General features: G+C 43.6%; 1 protein-coding gene across 6 annotated transcripts in view; it reads right to left on the reverse strand.

Moving 5' to 3' along the window:
• The window catches only part of ITPR2 (inositol 1,4,5-trisphosphate receptor type 2), a 248,316-nt gene that overhangs the window by 91,611 nt on the left and 133,389 nt on the right, over positions 1-23,316 (reverse strand). For all 6 annotated transcript variants that reach the window (XM_074539167.1, XM_074539170.1, XM_074539169.1 and 3 more), the window contains 3 exons: positions 21,861-22,051; positions 20,462-20,604; positions 18,777-18,885 (listed from right to left, as the gene is read on the reverse strand). In XM_074539167.1, coding sequence (XP_074395268.1) covers positions 18,777-18,885; positions 20,462-20,604; positions 21,861-22,051 — 443 coding nt within the window. The remainder of the gene's footprint in view (positions 1-18,776; positions 18,886-20,461; positions 20,605-21,860; positions 22,052-23,316) is intronic.

Consider the following 23,316-nt stretch of genomic DNA (forward strand, 5'->3'; position numbering starts at 1 on the left):
CAGGCAGATTTTAAATCACAGCACCAAGGGCCCACTTGGCTTGGCTTGAGAGCACTGTGGGTGCTCAGGTCCCCCTGCAGCTCTCCCCATCAGCATTTCTACTACAGCTACACGAGTTTTGCAATGGCCAGGAGCAGGTGCAATGACTGGGAAACCTTTAAACCAGTAAACACCAGTTTCCAGAGAGCAAGGGTGCAAAAGTTCCTGCTTGTTGTCACTGATCCCACTGGGAACTCTGAGCAGGCAATGCTAGCAGCAAGGGCACAAGGAAAGTGCAGCTGGAGTGATCCCATCATGGCTCTAATAACATTAGAAATCTTTTTACTGGCTTTAATGGGATTTGGATCAGGTGCCAAGGAAGCCACCTTACATTCCCCTGATCTGTTACTCCTACCAGCACAGCAAAACAACCAAATCCCAAGCATCTTTTTTGCATGTCTGCACTCCATGAAGGATACAATCCCCCCACATCCACACAAAAACAACCTCTGCAGTTGCAAGACAACTTGTTTCTTAATCTACTAATGAGATGAATTAGCAAAGTAGGCAAGAAAAGGAAGTAAGGAATTAAATACGAATTTTTCACTTGGCATTTTCCCCTCTAACAATGTTGCTGCATATTTTAAGCAATCAACCATCCAAAAGAGGCCTGTAAGTGGCTAGAGCTATACTTACAATATTATTAATTTTATTATCCAGAGAGAGGGAAAGTAAGTGCTCAAAATGCACATTAAAGCCTCCCATGTAACAGTGCTGTGCTCCATATCCAAAACCACTGCTAATTCTGTATGAGCTGAAAGAAAAGCCACCTGATTTTTCTGGATTCTGCTGTGCTACAGTTTAATATCAAAGGGAGTATTTAAACAAATACTTCATTATGCACAGTGTTGGCTGAGGTTTGTTACTATTCCTTGCCTTTCTAATGAAGAAATTAAGTGGATTTACAGAAAGACATCAAGTCCTTGGTGTTTTCCTAGATAAAGAATCCCACTCCTCCTCATTTAAAAGCTGCTAGCCTTGCTGTAGGTGGTAATTATGTTGAGGGTGAATTGCTGTGGTTACTGTCTGGCAACACCCAGCACTGGCACATGTCATCCCCACAGTGTCTGGAAACAGCATTACATCAAACCATCCAAGCTAGCGGCTTACACAACCAGCTACACCCCTTGGAAATCTGTCAGCTCCAGTGACTTGCTGTGTGCACTTCTGCTTCTCAGGCATCAGCTTCATCAATTATATCACACAGGTATCAGCCTCCTTTAAAAATAGAAGTTGGAAGCATTGACCTTTATCCTAACTTAAAATCTTAGGATGAAAAAAATAAATCTACATATCAAACAGCAAAGAACTGCTTGATTTTAACACCAAATCTGACCTCAGCTTATAAGAGGCTGTGGGTGCATCCATGCATCACTATGGAGAGGAACCTCAGGAAACAAAACAAGACAGCACCAGAAAGGGAAGCTGCAAAATTCTGCTTGTGAAACTGATTTATTAAATGGGTTAATTTGGAGCTAGCCTTGAGATCCCCAAGGCAGGGCAGCACTGCACGCCATAAGCAGGTACATCCCATCATTAAATGTAAGAGCTATGGATCAGGTCCTTAATTAAAATCAGTTCTGCTGGGATCTCTGCACCAAAATTAAAAATCACTGAGAAATCTCAAATCAAACAAGGTGTTCATGTCTCCAGCTCTCAGGCAGCCATGTCATATTATGTGAAGACCTGTGAATAAGATTTGTCTCGTGAAATCAGTGGGACCAGATACCAAGCAGGGACTGCTCAGCTCAGAACAGCTGTATCTGCAGCAGAGCTGTCTGCTAAGCAAGCAACAGCCTAAGCCACGGAATCACTGCATTTTCTACAGGATTGGAAAACAAACACGTTGTACTTCAACAAGAAATACTGTAACTACGTCCTTGGAGGATTGTTGTTCTGTACCAAAGAATTATTTCCCTTCCCTCTCCTCTCCTCCCCCACTTCTCTCCCCTATGAATTAGTAAATGAATTTCTGCCACAAACCCTCAAACCATATTCTTCCCAATCAAAGAGTCAAACCATACCCAAGAGAGCAAGGCAGCACAGAACCAGTGAGATCCTGCAGACAGCCAGACTGGGTGGAAAGCTCCTGTCACTGCCACACACAGATGGGCACACACACAAAGCCTATGGGGGGAAAACAGGACAATACCAGAAAGAGGATTACATCCAAACTACATTGCTGGGAAATGTTCTCCTGCAACTGGACAGCTGAATCATCTGCAACCGGACCAAAAAAAAAGATGATACTCAACAAAAGGCAGTCCATGTAATTTAATAAGTGAGCAGAGTTTTTGTGTTTTGCCTTTTTTAAAAATTATTATTTTTTTATTTTGATCCTACACCACAAGTTTGGAAACAATTCCTTAAGGGCAAGGTCCATATTATGGGAGAATCCAGCATGGGCACTTAGGGGCAAATCTATTACAATCTGCATATATTTCCAGGGAAAATGAAGCCTGCAGTTTAGCTCAGGGTCTGCACTTCGGTGTTTTAGCAAATGGGGGACATAATGTGTGCCTGTGAACTCAGACAGAATACAGATCCAAGAAGACAGGATTCTTATAATTTTTTTTTTTTTTTTTTTTTTTTTTGTAAGACACAGTGCTACAGGGGCTAAATAAAAAGCTTTTGAAAAAGTCATTGCACATAGCATGAGAATAAAGTGCCAGTCGCAGCAGTGGCCGCACAGCCAGCATCCACATTGTACAACAATCGCACAGCTCTGGTCGTGACTATGAAAGGACAGCCCGAGCAGCAGGTGGCAGGGAGGGATGGCAGGGGGCCATACCCCAGCACCTCTCTCTGCAATCCCTCTGTTCATCAGTCATGTCACACGGGCTGTTCCCCTGCAAGGAACATCCAGAGGAACAGAGGAACTAGAAATGCAGGTCCTGGGCAGGGGAAGCAGCTGGTAGGCATCTGTAATTGAATTCCAGGAGGACTTGGGCTATTTTTAAAACTCTCTGTAGGCTGGCTTTCTTTCTTTTTTTTTTTTTTTAACAGGTGAACATTTCCAAAACTCAACAGAGTTTTAAAGTTTCACTGCATACATCTCTGAGTTTAAGCACCATGTAAAAATCAGGCAATAACAGCAAAGCCCAAGCAATCAGAACCAGATTCTAAAATTGTGCACCAAGGAGGGAAAAATAATCAGGTTTTTTTGAATATACAGTTTTCTCTGCAACTATGTATTTTAAGAATAAAGAACTTTTGTCTTGAAGCACAAACACACAAACCCTCTTCTACTGTATTTACACCCTATGGGGACACTGATTTCCTAACAACTCCAAAATAAAACAAATGTCATTATTTATGTGCTGTGCTTCTGCAGTATCTAGTAACCCACAGCTCTGAGGGCACATTGGTATTTAAGGAATGAAGCCCCATAAAATGTAGGCTACAGAATGGGAAGAGTTTTGCTGTTTTCTTCCCATAAATGGTACCTGAATAAGGTGATTCCATTCAACCAGTCAAACACTTCAGCACTGGCTGAGTGCAGCAGGACTCCTGGCATGCCTTTGCTCATAAGCAACCTGACCTGCTCAAGCTGCAGTCAGAGCTTTCCACACCTTTGGAGCTCCTTTATCTCCTGTAATGTCTGTTAGATGATAACCAGAGTCCTAATATTCCCTCTCCACCCCTTGGGAGAAGAATGGCCCTTTATTCTGAGAGAAGGCCTGTTGTTAATCTCCAGCTGTCAAGACCTCTGAATCTGTTTACCTGTCTGGGCACTCCCTCTGCTCATGAGAGGCAGGGTCTGGCACCTCTTCCATACCATCCTTGGAAAGATCAGCAATGGATGGTTAAAGGACCTGAACCACGGCTCAGCATGACCAATACGAAGCAGAAAAACCAGAGACTGCTAAAGCTGCAGAGAGAAGTTCTCATTTTTGCTCACAACACAGTCCAGTCTGAGCTGTACTCATTTATTTTCTGAGTTGCTGCAGCAAGTGAAATTCTCTGATGATAATGAGCAGTCACCAACTGCATCACCAACTCATTAAATCAACTCAGTATCCACTCGTTAGCAAACACATTTATACTCTTTGGTTTTAAGACTCACTGGCTAGCAAAAGCACGGCATATGATATTTGTTGGGGTTTAATTTCTATTATTTTTGTTCTGATTTGTGGGAAACTATCCTCATGTAGTAGCAGCATGCCTCCCTCTGTCTTTTGACTGTGGTAGATTATACACAAAACCTGTTAATTTTAAAAAATAGAAGATAAAGCCAGGGATCATTTTTCAGCACTTGCAAGACAGAGTTATGTAACTATACATAACAATGTATATTTAAACATGAGTCTGCTGTATATAGAGAGGTGAAGTGAAAGAATAGAGGAAAAGCAACAGAAGGGAAGACAAAAACCTTATATCCACCAAAACAAAACACCCATTTGTGATGCTTATTAATACAAAAACAACTCCAACAATAACTTCCTCTTGGTAATACAATAAATATAGGATAATGGAATCTGTATCATATAAAGTGGTATTATTTGTTGAATATTCCCCAGATGCACAACCAGTACACCTGATCTTATGAAACAGCACTGGAGTTTGTTGCAAGCACAGCTTTATAAACAGCTATTTTCTTACTGTAGGGGTGGCAGGGGAAATGTTTAAGAGGAAAATGTTTTGACTGCCATGCAATCAGACTGGCTGTAAGCAGTATATTCCAGCCCTTAGAAAGTAAGGGAGATTTAATACAGCTCAACATTTCAGAGGGCTTGGTTTCTTCACAGCTCCTGGGCAGCACTATTGTTCTTTTCAAGGGCAAGACAATGAACATTAGCTTCCATCGGAGGAGGAAGGATGGGATTTCAAATGGTACTTTGGAGAAATGGTGAATGCTGCAGGGTGGGGATGGGGGAAGCGCTTTTCTATCCGTCAGATCTGTTATGTCAATTTACTCCTCAGCTGGTTATCAATAAAAATTGTTACTGAAATTTAAAGCTGCCCCAGAAATGCTCCAAATTTCATGGTTTTGTTTTTTTTCTTCCGACAGGACCTTGTTTTTTTGGTTTTGGTTTTTTGGTTTTTTTTTTTTTCAGAGACCTAGATAAAAGGTGAGGGGTTGATGGCAAGAACATCTGCAGCTTCTCACATGCACCCCCGTGCAATGCCACCGGGGAGTCACACACAGAATAATTTATGGGAACTCCTCGCAGGCCACCTGCACACCCAAACCTCAGTGCCTGCACTCCAGCATCCTCTGCCAAATTCCGCATCCCCAAACCGGGGAGGCAGGTTTGGGGATGCAGGACCCTCTGCTGCCTGCGGAACCCCTTCTCCGAGAGGCGGCAAAGCGGGAGAGCAGCAGGTTAATAAATAAACCCGCGTTCTGCGTTCTTGTGGCCGAGGGGAAGGAGCGGGGGCTCCGCTCGCCCCCCGGCGCTCCCGCCGCGTTACATAAGGCGCGGCCGGCGGTCGGGGACGCGCGCCCCGTGCCCGCGCAGCCCGCGGGCAGCTCGGGGGCCGCTCCCGCCGGCGGCGCCGCGCTCCCCCGGGCCCGGGGCCGCCGCACGGAGCCGGCACTGCGCCCATTACATAACGGCGCCCGCGCCTCCCCCGGCGGCCCCGCTCACATGCGCCGCGGTCACATGCACAAACAGCTCATTAAATGCTGCCCGGGCAAAGGCGATTACAGCGCGGGGGCCGCTTGGGAAGAAAGGTGGGAGCCGGCGCCTTGCATTCGCCCGCATCCCCCGGCACAGCGCCCGCACCGCTGGGCAGCCCCGGGCACAGCTCTGCCCCTCCTGCTGCCGCGGCTCCCACCCAAATCAGCCTCCTGGACCGCTGGGCACCCCTCTCCTGTCACCACTACGCTGATCACCCACACAATCCCAGGATTGTTAGGGTGTAAGGGACCTCTGGAGCTCTGCCAGTCCAACCCCCCTGCCTTGGTGACAAAGGAGCGCGTCCTGGTGGGCTTTGAAATGCCTCCAGTGTCATCCGCAGGGATTTTCTGCAAACAAGGCAGGTGGTATTTGAGAACGGGTATGTAGTGGCTGCTGGGGATAAAACGTGCTCCTCCCCGTGCCAAAGCCACATGCCCTCCAGGCAAGGGGCTCCATCCCAGTGTCACCGTCTGCAGGGTTGCATCCCCACGGTGTGATGGATATAAGCATTTCCACAGGTATGACAGCCACGGATCACAGGAGTGTGAGGTTGATACGTGTCCCAGATCTCCTAACCAGCCTCCATCTGGCTGCCTCAGAAGCTGGTAGCCACCCCAGCCACCCTGGGCAGCAGTGCCTGTGTGCCACAGGCACGTCTGTAGGGGAGAGTGCTCCATAGAAACTTTGTCTTTTGTTGGATCAGCCCCTTGGGTTGCAGATTTTTGGAGCCACCTTGACCCAGAAATCCACCTTCAGGAGAACAGGCACTGCAAATCAAGTTGGCCAACACCGCAGGAAGAGTCTCTGGAGTCCGTACAACTCAAGACGCGGCTTCTTTCGTGTATGCCAACATTGCAGCAAATTTCTAAAAGCATGTTTTTTTCCAATAGAAGCCAACTTCAGAAGAAGAGTTTACACAGTAAGCCAAGCTTAATAAATTATTTTTTTTCAAGACTTCATCCCATTTTTTCCCCCCACCAAATCTTTCATTCACAAAGCCCAGGAGCACACTGCTTGATTTAGGAGGAGAAGACGGGCACCCTGCCAACCTGCGAGGTTCTGCACTGTCATACACAAAGTCCTGCTTCCACTTTCAGAGAGCCCTTCTCTCAAGGTGAGTCACTCAGTCCCCTGGAGAGGAGCCCAAAACGGGAGTGAGCTTGTGCTACTTTAAAAGTGCCCTGTGCTGCACTGACACGTGCCCGGGGTGGTGGCAGCTCCCTGTGTGTGCAGCAAGCTCAGGGCAAGAGGCAGAGCTGTGCTCGAGTAGCCTGGCAGGTGGAACCTCAGTTCCCCTCCCATGTCCTTCAGCAACCCTCCTCAGCACAAAATAATCTAGAATTACCAAAGCTCTGGGCCTAAGCACAGCGCTCACCGAGTCAGAAACAAGCATTAGGGCAATATATCTGTTGTCCAATCTCAGGGAAGGAAAAAAAAAAAAGAAAAAAAATAAAAGACAGCTTCCCCAGGGTGGCTGTTGCTCAAGTCAGATGGGCAGTGGAACTTGTTTTAGCTGCACATGTGCTCTCCTAGCAGGAACGTGTGTGAAAGAGCCCCTTTGTGCAGGGCTGCAGCTGCCTGGTGCTGCTGTGCCACCTCCCGTGGCTCTGGAGGCCCCTGCTGGAGGATGGAGCTGGACTAGCACGGCAGTGGTATGAAAGCAGCCACTTTTCAGCTGTGAAATGAAGAGTTGAGAATCCTGCAGAAGAGGCTTGAGAGAACTCTTTTAATTTACTCTGATTTTACTGCCTTATGGCTCTTGCAGGGGGCAGAGCCCCAGCTGGCTCAATGGTAACATCACACTGCATAGGGCTGAGCAGCAAAACAGACAGATAGTGATCAAAGAACTGAACTTAAGACACAGAAGCCATAAACTGTGGGGCAGATCAAAAGAAAACATTATTCCAGCAACATTTCCTTTCCTGCTCCCAAATGAAGTCTTTCTTCAGCTAAAAATCAGGGGAAAAAATAAAGAAAAAGGAAAAGGCATGTGCAAAAATAGGAAAGAGATAGTTTAAAGAGACAAAGGAATTGTTTCTTTAGTTTCAATTTGTTTATAGTTTAAAAAAATAGCTTAAATACATGATGAATTAAAGTATATATCAAATAGTTGACTTCTTGGGTTTTCTTTTTACTTTTTTTTTCCTTTAAAAAGGGAAGTAAAAACCTGCATTTAGAGTACCCAGTGTGCTAGAATTTGCTACTGAGTTAAAACAAGCTCTTTCAGTATTGCATGTATGGAAATAATATCTTTATATAAACAGCTTCATCTAAGTCAAGTGGCTCCCTGCAGACCGCACTGGGGACAGCAAACCCTCCTCAGCAGCCTGGCTGAGCATCAGCTGGGACTCCAGGAGGAGCCAGCTCAGCTGCCACCCCCAGCCCTGTGCCCACACACTGCTCTCACCTGATGCCCTGCATAGGCACAAAGAGGTACCACTTTGCCCAGACTTCTGCAGTACAAATTATTCCCTTCTATATAAGCACACCCCAGACCCAAGTAATCTCCTAAACTTGCTGCTCTGACTGATGTTTTGGGTGGTTTGGGTTTTTTTCTTCATGAAAACATGTCCCCAAACAGAACAAAAAATCCAAACTCAAACAATAAAATCTGAGGTTTTCCCATGCATGATGTTATTTGCTGTGAGAATACTTAAATATGAAGGAAAAGAAGAAATGGTTCAGCTTCCATTTTTCAAACAGCCCCTTCTAAGCCCTTATGGTTGGTTTTATTGTGAGAATTATCATGACTACAACAAAGTGCCAGCAACAACCAGGGCAAATTTAATAAAGACTGTGACATAAAACCAGAACAATCCTCTGTGCCATTCTGGGTGAATTTACTGACCAACCCACACTTTATTGCTAGCAGTGAATTACCACTGCTAACATCCTCTGCCTCACAAAAGCAACCTAGTTAATGTGGGTCTCCTTGCAAAATTAAGAATACTCAGGCTGCACAGTCTGTTCTCCAGGAACATTTCTTAGCCCCTTCGAAAAAACTGTAAAAGCAGAACTTCCCAACGATGTGCAGGGCTTCCAGCATTTGTTTAAATGCAAAGGTTTTCATTTTTAGAGAGCCACAGTCAAATATTTGTATATTTAGACGAGTTTGGTTTCTTAAAATGCTGAACTGCACCCAGTAGAGCAGCCTGGGAGGAACCTTAGAGCTGGGAACCTCTAACTGGTCACAGCTGAGAAAACACCTGGTTCAAGGGAAGCTTGTTGTTCCTCTGGAAGCAGTAAGGAGTCTTAAAGCTGAAAGACCTGAGAGTTAAGGTTATCTAAATTTCTTTTGCAGCAAAGACAGGCAGACTGGTATCCAGCCCTTCTGGATGGAGGGCTAATAGTACACAAATGCTACTGTAGACAGCTAAGGAGTCAAAAATAAAGGTTTTTGTAAGAAAGAAGAAAAGTAGTAAAAAGTAAGTCAGGGGGAAGGGTAAAAGGCTTGTAGGAAAAAGGAATATAAGAAGATTTTGCTGGTGTAACTGCTCAGTAAATGGAGACAAAATGTTTTGGACAAGTCTGCCAAAAGGAATTTTCAGAGTGACAAGGCCCTGTTCCCAGCCCCCAGTGACAGCTCTGTACCTGGAGTTACCAACACCAGCCCCACCCTGATGAGCACATTTCCCTGTGCCCCAGCTGAGGGCCAGCACTGCCCCTTGCTGGCACCCTGGCAGTAGAAACCATCCCCTAACGTGAGCTCTGAGCATTCTGCTCTTTTCCCCACAAACTGAAGAGGTCAGGTAACCATAAATGAACCTGGCTTTATTTCAGTAAATAAACACATGCATAATTCAGCAAAGCATACTTCAAACTCTGGGATTTGTACAGTAGAACTGGAATAACAGACACTCTCAAGACTCAGAGAAATCCCAAATAAACTATTTGTAATTAAAAAAATCTCATGATTTTCAAGCCAAATCTCGTGATTTGTTTGTGGCCTGACTCAGGGTTTTCAGTGCTTGGGGCTGGCAACTCTGACTAAGCAGGGATATGAAATAAGAGCGAGAGTGACTGCCCGCCAGGCTTCTGTTTTCCTGGGACAGAAGACAAAGCAGCTCTGACAATTCCAGCTGGCAATACCATCCAGGCACTCCTCCAAGGCCAAACATGCTGGGTAAAATCCTCATCAGACCAAAAAAAAAATAAAAAATAAAAAGAAAAAAGAAGCCTATCAGAAGCAGTTACTGTGGTTGCTTAATAGCTGTTTTCCAAAGTCCAATGTAACATATATTTTCTTTTTCTTGAAAAGGGGGAGATGGGCCACATTACAGACTAATCCCTTGCCACATGTCATTAGTGATGAAGTCCCTTAGAAATTACATCAGTTTGAAACAAATCAGAAAACAGTGAGTTTCCATTTCCTCCTCCTGCCTGGCTAGACAGAGACCTTGGGATCAGCTTTCATCCACAGCCTGGAATCAGCCCTCCTCTGTGTCTTGCTTGGTGTGGCAGGGGTGTTAAGCAAGTAATTGCAACCATTAAAAAGAAAAATAGCTCACTTGCTCCTGCTCCCCATCCCTGTCAAATAGCAGCTCCTTCATTAGGCTTCCCAGGAGCTGTCTCAGCACTCTGCAGGAGACTCTCCCTGCTCCTGGTGGAGGTGGGTGCACCCAGCTGTGGCACACATCTCCAGCCGCCACCCCTGCGTGCTCCTGCTGATGCCAAAGCGGCAGCTGTCCCCTCCCTCCTGGCGACCCCAAGTGTCCCCTCACAGCTGGTGGCTGCTAAGACAGCCTGGGCAGGGAGTGGAATCTAATTTCCACCCCTGTGCAATGCCCAGCCCTCCCTCTGCCTGCTCACAGGGTGATGGATGAGGAGCAGAAGCACAGAAAGAGGTTGAGGAGAAGGGCCTTGCTGGGTCTTAGGGCTTTTGCAGCCCCTGGTAAGGCAAGAGCATGCCCCATCCTGGATCTGAAAGGGATGTATCTTTAATTCTTTGTGCTTGGACCAACTGAACCAGAACAATATCATAGACTGATGTTTTCTGTAGAAACTCAGTGCCTGAAACACATTTCTGGATCGTAAATCTTGGACTAGAGCAGTTTATGTAATGCCACCTATTCACGCTGCCCTAAGTAACCATAACTAACCATTCCATTATAATGAGTCCATTATCCCCTGCTTTATTGTATTTTCTCTTAAAACAGAGATCAAAGATTTGGATCTAGTGGCATCATGCCAATTTCATTTTTATTACTGGCTCCCTAGGTCTATCATAAATATTCATTGGCCATCCTTAATACAAGGCATTGAATTCTGCTCACTGCTATCTCTGGTGCGACTGCAAAGTACAAACAGGGTTGTTGCTCAAACATATTAAATAAAGCAGCAGCAAATTTGTGATAGACAACAACAACATCAACAACAACAACAGCAAAAAAACCCAAAACAACAAAACAAAACGAAATATACCAAAAAATAAAAACAACCCCCCCCAAAAAAAACAACAAAAAAACCCCACCCAAAACCAAAAAACCCAAACCACCCAGAAAACAAAAGAACCCTTTTCTCCTTCCAAGGAAGTTCAGAACCAGAGGAGACATTTTCCCTTGCCCCCTCCAGGACTACTGCAGACATTTGCCTGCTGTGGGAATTGAGCCGTGCAGCAGCAGCAGCTGCCCTGCTGCCACAGACAGGAGATGTTTCTGAAAAGTCCACAGTTGCCACACTGTGGTCTCTGCGATACTGCAGCACTCTCTGTGCTTCCCAGCAAGAATTATAACCATTACCTGGCAGTGGGACTGAAACTGCTCATAAATGTGGCCTTTCCACAGAGGAATTAATTCTGAGAAGGGAGTGGGAAGCGTGTGGGGAGAAACATCTTCCAGAATCACAGTCAGGGAAAAGGTCTATGCAGTTTTATTCTCCTAACTCCTAAAAAACCTTACAAACATCCCAAACATCAGGGTGCCTGCTGATGTTTCTCTCACATGTTCCTCTGTGCTCCCTTCCCACCTCAGTGTAGCTGCTCCCAGGGTATGGAATGCCCTGCTGCACCCATGTCAATTGCTCCTGCTCTCAAATAAGCACAAAGGCTCCTTGGGATGTCAGCTGGGCACTTTGAACAGCCACCAATCACTAAAATTAGGGTGGTCATAGGAATTATGTTTTTATTCCTGTTAAGTAACCTGAGAGCATTAGCACATATCATTCTAAACAAGACCATCTAGTTCATTGAAACCAAAACAATATGCTAAGACACCAAATTAACATTCTAATATTTATCTTCTAATATAACTCCAGGTAAAAGAGAAAGAGAAGGAATAGGAATAAATAATCTAAAATTAATAATTATATTTATGGATCTATCCTCACACAAAACTCCACACACCTGGAGACATGAACCACATGATAAAACTGTTGACTCATTTTACATATTAACTTACAACATATCTTTGGTCATTTACCTAGTCCTTGCCAAACTAAGATCTGCTAGAACCTTCCACTAAATTCCTAAAAATCTGCTTTATTTATAATTTAAAATGTAGAAATAAAACAAATCAGGGAGAAAACCTTGATCCTGGTATCTTCATGATGTAGAATTTGATTCCAAGAGCTATAGTGAGCATGGAATTTAACTTCCAGATGTACTGAAGTCTTTAGTGAAATTCATTTCACCTGTATTCAAAACAACTAGAAAATCTAGTTGCTGTTGTTTACAAAAAGGATCCTGATCAGTTCCATGAATATTGTACCTAAGTAAGGTGCGATGAATCATCCTCAGAGCTCTAACAGTTTCATTTATCAAACAGCTCTCTTCTCTTGCACTCTTTTTTATTTGTTTTTAATGAATAGCAATGTCAATAGAGAAGGATGTCAAACAGTTTGCAGGCAGTTAAGATTTTCATGCTGGTTTGCTTTTCTTAAGATCACATCCATAGGAAGGTGTTAATGTGAAATAAGAAGGACAAACTCCCTATGTCCCATACACTGTATAAAGGGCAAATTCCAGAGCAGAAGTTGGTCATTTGAAGTTCAGAGTAAGGAACAAGCTACTCAAGTTTTATTGGTTTGGTTGATGCTGTTTTAATCAGTAGCTACAAAAAATATTTTACAGCATCAGATGCTCCTTTAGAGGAGAGATGATGTGTGTGAGAAGGGCAGATGATATAAGTTCCAAAATAATTTATCAATCAGGATTTGGGGCTTAATATTTCTGAAAGAAAACTGGATAACAACATACCATAATCTTAAAATTTGATAAATATGAGCTGCTGAGAGACTACAATCTTTTGGATGAAATGTGTTAACAACCATGTGTTTTTACAGCCTGGGCATCCTGCCATTCGATTTGTTTGTGATGTGAAGAACAAACAAACAAAGGAAAAATAACCAAGGTTTGAAACAAAAAAGAGTAAGTACCAGAGAGTAGTGAGCACCACTGCTCACTGAACTATCACCTGGGACAGAAGTACCTTTAGGTCTCTGGAGATCCTTTATTTGCATCATGGTGAGTTAACAATTATGCATATTAAAGAGAGGGCAAAATCATGACTGCAATGTAGTTAGGCCTGTGCTCACTGCCCCTGCAGCAGATTAAACTGCTCCTGCCTTTACTAGATCAGGACCTGCACTTTGTAGGGTGTCAGGAGGGCTGCCTTCTGAATTACCTGTCCTTGATACACGAATTTGAGTTTAAAGTTCTTGTCCAGCTCAACAAGAGCAATGCATTCTGCCTGAAACCACCCAGGCACAGACCCCTGTAGGTGCCTCACAGCTGGCCCAAGCACAGTGGCTCTCAACAGGCTTCTGAAGGTGACACAAGCAGGTGACAGTCCAAAGCTGGAGCAAATCTCCAGGGCCTGTTACTTTCAGGAAAAAAAATCCCCTTAAAAATAAGTCACACATTTCATATACCCAGTTCTCCCAGGTTTGTGCATCGGTAACAAATGGATGTGATCGAAAATCCAGCAGAATATCAGGGGGCTGTCCAGCAGCATTGTCCTTTCAGCCCAGAGCAATGCGCATCACAGGAGGGAAAGGGGGTACCCCAAAGATGCTAATTCAGAATGTTCTGGTTGATGCTGCCTGTCACAGCCCCAGAAATGTGCAGCAATATCAACACAACAGTGATGGCCCGAGGCTCTGAGCGCTGTGGCTGACAACACCTGGCTAGAACAAACAACACCATCACCATCACATGCCTCCTGGTGTCCCTCTGCTTAATTATCTCAGCTTGAAGCCTAGAGGGGGAAAAGTGAAACTGTGCTCATTTGTTTTTCTGTAGATTTTTCTCTCTTTTGTAAAATGTCAGTGCGTGGGTCTAATGAGAAATTACCACACTTTCAGGTTCTGACCACGTCCAGTGTTTAGTCTTGCATATCTGAAAGCTCTGCTGCTCCTGCCACTGCAATTACTGGCTTAGATGATTCAGGGCGAGAGCAAAGCTTGAATCCTGTGCTGCAGTGAATTCCTGGAAGCTTTGGTTCTGCAGCTGATCACCACTTTCACACAAAGCATCTCCAAAACTGAGGGGTTTGTCCCACTTGTGTTTGAGTTTTCAGTCATTATTTAACTCCCATGACAAAGCCATAACAGCAGGTTTTTGACCATACCAGAAGTGCTGGTCCACAACCAGGCTGGCACTGCTGGAGATAACCAAACATTCTTCCTCCCTGCACCTCCAGTCCCTCCCTGTGAGCTGGTTTCCTAAGGAGTGAGTTTTTAATGCAGGACCCTGCAAAAGTGTCCTTTATCAGCTAAAATAGATAAGTGATTTTTAAAAAAATTCAGTACAAACAGCACTGATCATGCATGTTCTCCTGTGGTGTTTCTGACCCCCTCTCTCCTTGCAGGCACACTGACTTTTCTCTGTTGACAACAGAGAAAAACAGGCCAGTGCACAGGTATTTTTATACATTAGCACAAATAAATCTGACAGCAGAAACAGGGAAAAATTAAATGTAATTCTTCAAAATGCCTGCAGTGCCACTAACCCAAAATGTGAGTAGTAACACAAATAAAGGAATTCGGATCCCACTCTCCCATTTAAAAGAAGCATTCTTTTGAGGTATGATACATTCAGCAAGCAACACATTTTCAAAATTATTCTCTTTTTCCTCCTCTTTTTTTTTTTTTTCACCTACAAATGCTGTTTATCTGAAGGCTGCCTAATTTGCAAATGCAAATAAGTCAAATCATCTTGAAAAGATGAGGCTACAGAATAGAATGCAGTTTAAGTTGAGAATGTCTGTGATTCAATGAGCTGCAATGCTGGGACACTGTAGTGGCTCCCAAAGCCTCCTGGCTTCTAAAACCCATTGAGGCCATTTACCCCAGCAGAAAAAGAGCTGCAGCTCCCACTGGCTTCAGCTTGCCTGGTAGATGAATACAATAATAAACTGGCACGACTGCTTCTGACAAACTCACTGGAGTTTTGTCAACAGCTCCACATGAAAAGATTCAGTTCTTCTGGCACAAAATGACCAGAGCCAGCAGAGGCCATATCTGGGACCACATCTTAGAGGAATAAAACACATTTTTATGTCCACCAAATTTTCTTTCACATGTATATTTGGTGGTGTTCCTGCAAACAAAGGGGACAGGACAGCTTACATTTAATATCTAAAGTGGAATGCAGAAACATTAACCCTGCAAAACAAAAGGCCAGAGAGCTACTTCTATGATTTTAAATCATGAACTAGTACAATTGTCTAAGAGAAAACCCAACATTTTCGTGAGATTTTTTCCAAAAAAGGCAAAAAGCTCAACTACTTATTTCTGACAATTAAGCAGCTTACAGAGTCTTTGTTCTACTGACACTTAAAAATGCGGTTTTCAATTATTTATACTGAACTTCAACACCTAAAAGAGGAAGGAAGAGTATAGAGTGTGAGCTCTGCAGCACAGGCAGCCCTTCCTGAAGGGTTCCATTCATTTACAGCAGTGTTCTCAAAGGAGCTGCCTTAGGGAGGGACACACAGGCCTGGATTCTGCCACATTCTGTAACACCCTCCCATCCACCAGCACATCGGATCAGATGTAATATACACATGGCAACAGGGAGGATATTCTTTCCCCAGAGGTGCTGACCTGATTTATGAACAGCTGGGAGATCAGCATGTTGTCCCTACCCAAGGCATTGCCATGCCAGCAGCTGGAGTCAGGCAAGAAGTCCACATGAGCACCATTAGATCAAGAGATCAACAATTTAATTTAAGTTTCTGAACCCTCTCTGAAGATGCTGGACCACCCTTCCTGGCCCAGCAGCTCTGTTGTATGGACAGACACTAAGCAGGGCAGCAAGGTAATGCTAAGCTTTTAAACTGCTCCAGTCATTTGCAAAGTGAGCACACATCAGTCTACACGTCTCAGGTGCTTTTGGAAATGTTACTCGGATTCAAACTGAGGTGTAGAAATAGGTCTAGAGGCAACATTCACACAGAAATTAAACTGATATCAAGCACTACGGTGAAACACAAAAAGATATGCCTAAAAAATTCAAAAATCCCAGTCCAAGATGCTTCTGGTTTTGCAAAATGGGTATAAAAACTGCCAGTGATTCTAAACCCAAATATAGATGGGGCACATCTAGTGCAAGCACAGTCCTTTCTGCCCCTCCTGCTTTTCTTCTCAAATAGTCAGTCTGAAGCAAGCTTTAGATAAATACATTTAGATAGTGCAGTAGCTATCTCTGAACAGAGGCAATGTGAGCTCCCTACACCCTGCTTTCCCCAAGTGTTTTAATGCTGTTCTGGAAGAGAGGGGCTGTAGATCAGGTGTCATTCCAGCTGGTGACCTAATCAATACAAACAGGGCTAGGACTCAATGCAGAACCCCCAGGAGATTGCAATAATCACCCACAATTACTTATGAAAGCCAATCAATGGCCAGGAGGTTTTATGTCTCATTTATATACCTTAAATCAAACTTCTGAAATTAAACTTTGATTCTCAGCACAATTAGATGCTGTGGTGCTCAGCAAGACAAGGCACAAGTGAGTGCTGCCTCAGAGGCTGACTGCCAGGAAATCCAGGAATGTGGAGCCAGGAGAGCACCAGAGACCTGAAGCTCACACCAAGGGGAGGTGCAACAATAGAGTTGACATAGTGGATGCAGGAATAGGTATAAAATCCGTGAAATAAGCTCCTACTCCTATTTTGCCTCCCGTTTCTTCAGCAAATGACATAGGCTACCTTCCAGTGGTCAAATGAAGAACAAAGACAGTAGAAGGTGGTCAGTGGTAGGAATTAATGCAAATAGAAAGGAGGAAATATTATTTCATTATTTCATCCTTCTTTCTCACTGTGGGAAAGTCTGCAGAAACTGGAGGTTGATCATTTCTGTCAGGTTTATCACAGAAAATACAATTTGATGGGTGATAAGCAAACTCAGGCTTCCTGTCAAAATGTCCCACGTCCCCCTGTAGCTTTGTTCTGGTTATGACCATTATGTATTTACTACTATTTTTATTTTTTTTAATATCTGCATGCCATAGTTGAATAACTTTGCAGGCAGTGAGATCACAGCCCAAAAAAAGATGGGAAACACGCACACGAGGCCATTCATTGTGCTATTTTTACTGTTCTTTAGTCCATGGCATTGAACAATGACTCATAAGAGTAGCAAGCCAGAGAAGCACTTGCAAAGCATATCCAAGCTTGTTTATTCACATATTTGTTTGCACTGATTCATCACATTCCTCAGTGTAAAACCAATGGGACTCCAGAGGAGGCACGGGGGAGAAATTATGTTCAGAAAGAGCTTTTCCACCCACCATACACCCCCAAGATGGTGGAGGTCACATGGGGGATTTGGGAATACACCTCGTTTAGCCACTCCTGAAAAGCAGAACCCTTACAGACCTATGGAGCACATTGCCTCTGATGGGAATTCCCTCCCTTAACTCTGTCTCCCTTTATCAGCAGCCAAAGCAAGGTAGAAGGAGCAACTAAAACAAGCAAATCTTCTTGATTGTTTCAAGTCCTACATTAAAAGTGTTGCCTTTTTTCCTCCCCTGTAGTCCTGAGATGAGGTTAAATTATGGTGGGTCTATGTAATTCTTTTAAGGAGGTTTGGCAAAGGTCAGTTACAAAAGCAAATTATTTTTCCCATGTGATGCAGTGGTGTTATGCACCCAGAATGCTATTAGAATAAATATGAATAATAATCAAGAATAATAATAATTGTCATGATTGAATAATAATCATTACAATGTTACAATTCATAATTTGAATAATATTAAAAATTAAAAAATTTCCCCTGTGCAATTCTCTTTATGACATTAAAAAAGAATTTGTCTGCCCAGGCCTAACCACAGTTTTCTTTGAGGAGGAGGTGAAGATGGGGTTGACTTCCTCTGCTTACACTGGTTATTTTTGCACAGGGCAGGTCTGATGTCAGCACTGAGAAATTAGATGATAACTCCATGATTCATATTTAAGAGTGAGTAATGCTGAAAGGGTTTGGGGAATACCCAGAAATATGGATAAGAGGAAATTGCAGAAAAGACACTGGGATCAGGCTCAGAAAGAACAGGGACAGCTGACATCTACATCTGAATCTGCCTACTGATAGCCAAAGGAACAGGCAAAATGAAAGAGGCATTTGAAAGACTTGGTTTTGCAAGAGAAAACTGGGCAATGAGGGGAGAGAGGAATGCAAGAAATAATTAGACACTTAGAGAGTACAGACTATGTCACTTCTTCCCAAAACTGGCAGCTCTGCTTAAACATTGCAGATTTCCTTTCACACATTTGGGAGCATTAAAAAGCGTGTGGAGTACAAAAGTCTGGCACCACAGGCAGCAGGGAAAAGCTGTACAATTGCAATTAAAAATCCCTATATTTCCATTGATTTTATGGTAAAGTTGGGTGTGATAAATTAAGACTAATCTCCAGAAATAGAGAATATTCAATATATAATAATTATACATTGCCACTGCTAATTCATTTCATCTTGCTTGCCTTGACTCTCATCAAGTCCCTCACACAGAACTATGTAAAGCAGAGATTTCTTTTGTTCCAAACCAACTTGCTACCTTACCACACTGTTCCCAAGACACCAGGTTATCTCTAAAACATGCACAAACCTGAAACCATGTCAGATTCTGTTATTAATACCATGCTGTTAGTTCTATATTTAATATTAAAGTGGAAGCAGTACCTCTTCTGCAAAGTTGGTTTTCTTGTCAAGCATTTCTCGTAAAGTTTGGAGGATTTTAATGCAGAGCTTTTCTTCTTTCTCCATGAGCTTCTTCGTGTGATTAATCAACCTGAAAGTAAAATATTAAAACTTAAAGAGCATTACACATTGTTGCTAAGCCATGCTGCAATTTCTTTATACAAAAATTGCCCATCACTATATTTTTCCTCAAGGAAAGGAAATAAAAGTGGTCAAGAGAAATAATAATTAAAAAGAAAATGGGACTTTCAAGGTGTTGGGAGATTTTTGTGTCAATTTGCATATCTTACTGCCCATACAGAAGACAGTATTCTACATCCACTTTTTTTGAGGGTTTACAGTTTAAGATCCAGACTTGCTATTTCATCCTTTCCTTATTTAAAGGTAACTTATTTTAATCATTGTTTAAAGGTTACCAGTGTTCACCATGCATCTTGCAAACTTTAAAAGCTACAGCCTTCACACCTTCCAACTTCTATGATGGTTATAATATATTTATGATATAATTAGCAAATGGTATTCAGCCAAAAGGATTTCCAAAAAACCTTACATGGAAATGTTCAGAAATACAGACATTTGGATGAAACATAATTGTTGTTTACATTCACACAACCACTTGGCAAGTCAGAAAACAAGGTCCATTTCTGTCTCCAGCTATGACTGTGACAGGAGTTTGGATTTCAGTCAGCTGAAGCCGATACCAGAAGCAGCCTTTCTGTCTTTGTGCAGAACAGATCTGTGCACAGGTCCTTGCACTGGTTCACACATTGCTGGAGAAATGGTTGTGAAAATAGGAAGGGAGGAAATCTGAAGACCTTGGACAGGTTTTGGTTTTGTTTTTTTTTTTTTTTTTCATTTTGATGCTGGCTTCAAACAGGAGTTTGGACAGAGGACACGGGATAGGATAATCTCAAAATTTAATTTTTATTTTTTGAATTTTTCCAAACATATAAAGCATATTGTTATAATGCTACTTCTGCAGAATATGCAAATACCCAAGAAATCAGGAGAGCTGCCAAATGCATTCATTTCCCCCAAGTTATCTCTGTTTAAATTACAGTTTCTCAAGGGCGGGGAGGGCATCTCACTTGAGGACTAATAAAAAATTTGCAAGACTCTATTCCAATGCACAGACTGCAAATAAAACATCTAATAATTCAAGACCAGATAGGGGTCTCAGTGAAATGTATTTTCAAAGAGCTGTTGGCAGTTTAAAATAAAAATATCAATTTGCTGTACCAAAAAAAAAAATCTAACAAAAAACCCACAAGCCTTGAGCGGCCCACTGCTTCATTATGAATTCTTGAAAATTCTGCTGTGGAAAATCTTAAGTTTCTGTTGTAGATTTGGTGAAATGTAATAGCAAAGTAGCCCATTGAGAAAACAGAAGTAGGCTGAGCCTACCACAATTTTAACAAGCTACTAAAATCCCATTTCTAGCAGGTAAGGCAAGCAACCCCTCTCACTCTGTGCTCTCCAGACAACAAAACTGTTGAGAAATATAAAATATGGATCAAAGGACCTCACTTTAAGCTTTCAGCAGTAAACTTGGTCACCTGCATTCTAAAGTCTCTGCAGAAAACCAGAGGTAAATGCTGTTGAAAAAGTTAAAACCCTGCCATCTTTTTTCCCAAAGAAGCAACCAGGCCCCTCTGCAGGCCACTTACTTGGACATGAAGGCACCACATCTTATTCTGGCATCGCTGCCCTCGGGGAACAGGAGCTCTGGGCTGTGCAGCACATCAACCAGCACTGAGAACTCAGCTTGCATCATGGGCGTGAACTGCTGCTCCAAGGAGGACACCACGTCCTGCGGGGACACAGAACATCCATAACTGCAGGAGAACTACAGCAACGTGCTGTGGAGTCACACAGCTTGGTGTGATGCACTGCTTGGCCCAGTGGGATGCCCAGCAGCAAGAGCCCAGGGCAGACCAGGTGGCTGTAAAGCCACTTCAGGCCTTTCTTCACACCACTCCTCACACAGGGCAAGGGGGACAAGGTGCCCATTGTTACTCTCTTTCAAATTTCTCCTCTGCAGTAGTGCCCACAAAACCTGTGGCAACAGTTAGGATGATGGTGTGCTGGAAAAACAATGCTCACCACACACAGTTAATGTGTCACCTCAGGCGTTGTGTCCTTGATTAGGGCACCTCCATTTGTCTGGGTCCTGCTGTTTTCTCAGGTCATCAGCCCCTGCTGCTGTTTAGGCTGTACATGCACAAGGTGATCTCCATCTCATGGCAATCTCCAGTGACACAAACATGACCTAAAGCCTCCAGTGTCTCCTCTGCTGCCAGGACAGGACACGTGGCCATAAAAAGGCAGAAAGGAGATGCTGCTCTGTGAAGCACTTCAAGGAGAACACAACTTGAATATTGTGTGCAGTTTTGGGCACTACAATGTAAGTGTCCAAAGGAGGGACATGGAGTTGGTGAAGGGCCTGGAGGAGAAGCCACACAAGGAGCAGCTGAGGGCACTTGGTCTGTTCAGCTGGAGAAGAGCAGACTGAAGTCAGAGCTCACAGCAGTTCTGCAGCTTCCTCAGGAGGGGAAGAGGAGGGGCAGGCCCTGATCTCTGCTCTGTGTGACCAGGGACAGGACCTGGGTAATGGCTGGAGCTGTGTCAGGGGAGGGGCAGGGTGGGTATCAGGGAAAGGTTCTTCCCCCAGAGGGTGCTGGGGCACTGAACAGGCTCCCCAGGGATGGACATGGCCCCAAGGCTGCCAGAGCTCCAGGAGTGTTTGGACAGCGCTCTCAGGGATGCACAGGGTGGGATTGTTGGGGATTGTCCTGTGCAGGGCCAGGGGTTGGACCCAATGATCCTCATGGGACCCTTCCAGCCCAGCTCATTCTGTGATAGCTCCTACTCCTCTCTGACTTCTGTAGGAGCCAAATTCTGATCTTGAAGAGCTGAGCCTTTTCACCCATTCCCACACAGAAGTGCAGTGGCTCCCCTCATCCAGCACTAAAACTGCACTGGGCCTGTCTCTGGTGTTTTCCACACCTGGCACACGTGAGATACCTGCAGTGCCACTGCTGCCCAAGCCATGTGCTATTTCTGTACCTGCAGTTTCTCTATGATGTTCCTGTAATCCCAGGCTGGCCCACCAAGAGCTTCTTTGAAGCGAGGTCCAGTGCGGGCTGACATCCTCCAGCCCATGGCTGCCCTCTGCACCATGTTGGAGTGACTCTTCATGAATAAGGTGTTCACCTGGCTGTCCAGATCCACTGGAATCGCAATCCCACGGTTCTTTGCTTTCATAGGAGGAAAAACACAAGACATTTACAGTGGGAAAAACTTGAAAATCTTATAGAGATCATGGCATGCAACAGCCTGGTCTCGTTGAAGTTAAGGGGCAGGGTGATATCGCTTCAACAGGTTTTAAAAATAAGGATCCTAAAAATAAGAACCCTTAAAAATAAGCATACCTAAGTGGTAGAAATCAGCCATAATCTAGTTAAAGAAAGCAAGCTGTACTATTTTAAATGAGATGAGAATCATTTCCAGTATGTATTTTCACAGACACAGATTTTTTTTAAACAGAATAATTTTTCTACTAACTTGAAAAAAAATCCAGAGATATTAAGAAGAGTAACAAAAGGAGTATGTGTTATTTCAGCAGTTAGTTTTACTCTATTCAGAAGCAAATTCTGGAATTTTTCTTTCTAGTGGACATATGCACATTTATCCTATTTATCCCAAGTACTCTCTGTTGCTTTACTGTATATTCCTCTTGTGAAGACCTTGAGGAACCAAGTGCATACAAATTAAATTTGAAAAAGACTGTCCCCTTCTCTCTGGGTTTCCTACACTGCTAAACCCTCAATTCTTAGATGGTGCCTGGATGCCACTGCAATATATCCAGTAGTTAATACACATCTGATAGTCTAACTGACAGTTAAAAAAACTTAATCAATAGCTAAAAATTGCAATTCTTTTTTTCTTTTAAGACTTTAGAGGCAGGAAATGGCAATAGAGAGAGTATCAGAATAAAAAAAATGAGAAGAGACTTGCAGGAATTCTTGCAGGGCATCCACTATTAAATTACTATGGCATCCTGAACTGTTGTTTGAAAGGGGAGTTTGAAAGGCAAAGGCAAGGAGTTAGAAGGTATCTGCCCCCTCCCCCAGTAAAATCTCTGTGTAAGCTGCTCCTTTCCATCCCACTGGAGATCAGAGTGACATTGTTCTCTGGCTCAGCATGAGAAGTCTGAAATTCAACCAATGAACAAAAGTTTGCCCCATCCCTGGAGATGTTTCAGGCCAGGTTGGATGGGGCTCTGAGCAAGCTGGGATAGTGAAAGGTGATCCTGCCCATGGCAGGGGATGGAGCTGGATGCTGCTTAAGGTCCTTTCCAACCCAAACCATTCTGTGAGCCTATGATCAATACCTCTGAATGACCAGGTTATGTTCCAGTGATTAGGCTCTGTATTCCATGTCATTTCACTTAACTTCTGTGGCACAGCTTATGTTTAATAAAAACTTAAAAATAGAATGGAGCAGTTCTAATCCATTTGTA

This window comes from Zonotrichia albicollis, chromosome 4 (genome assembly GCF_047830755.1).
Source record: "Zonotrichia albicollis isolate bZonAlb1 chromosome 4, bZonAlb1.hap1, whole genome shotgun sequence".
NCBI classification, from domain to species: Eukaryota; Metazoa; Chordata; class Aves; order Passeriformes; family Passerellidae; genus Zonotrichia; species Zonotrichia albicollis.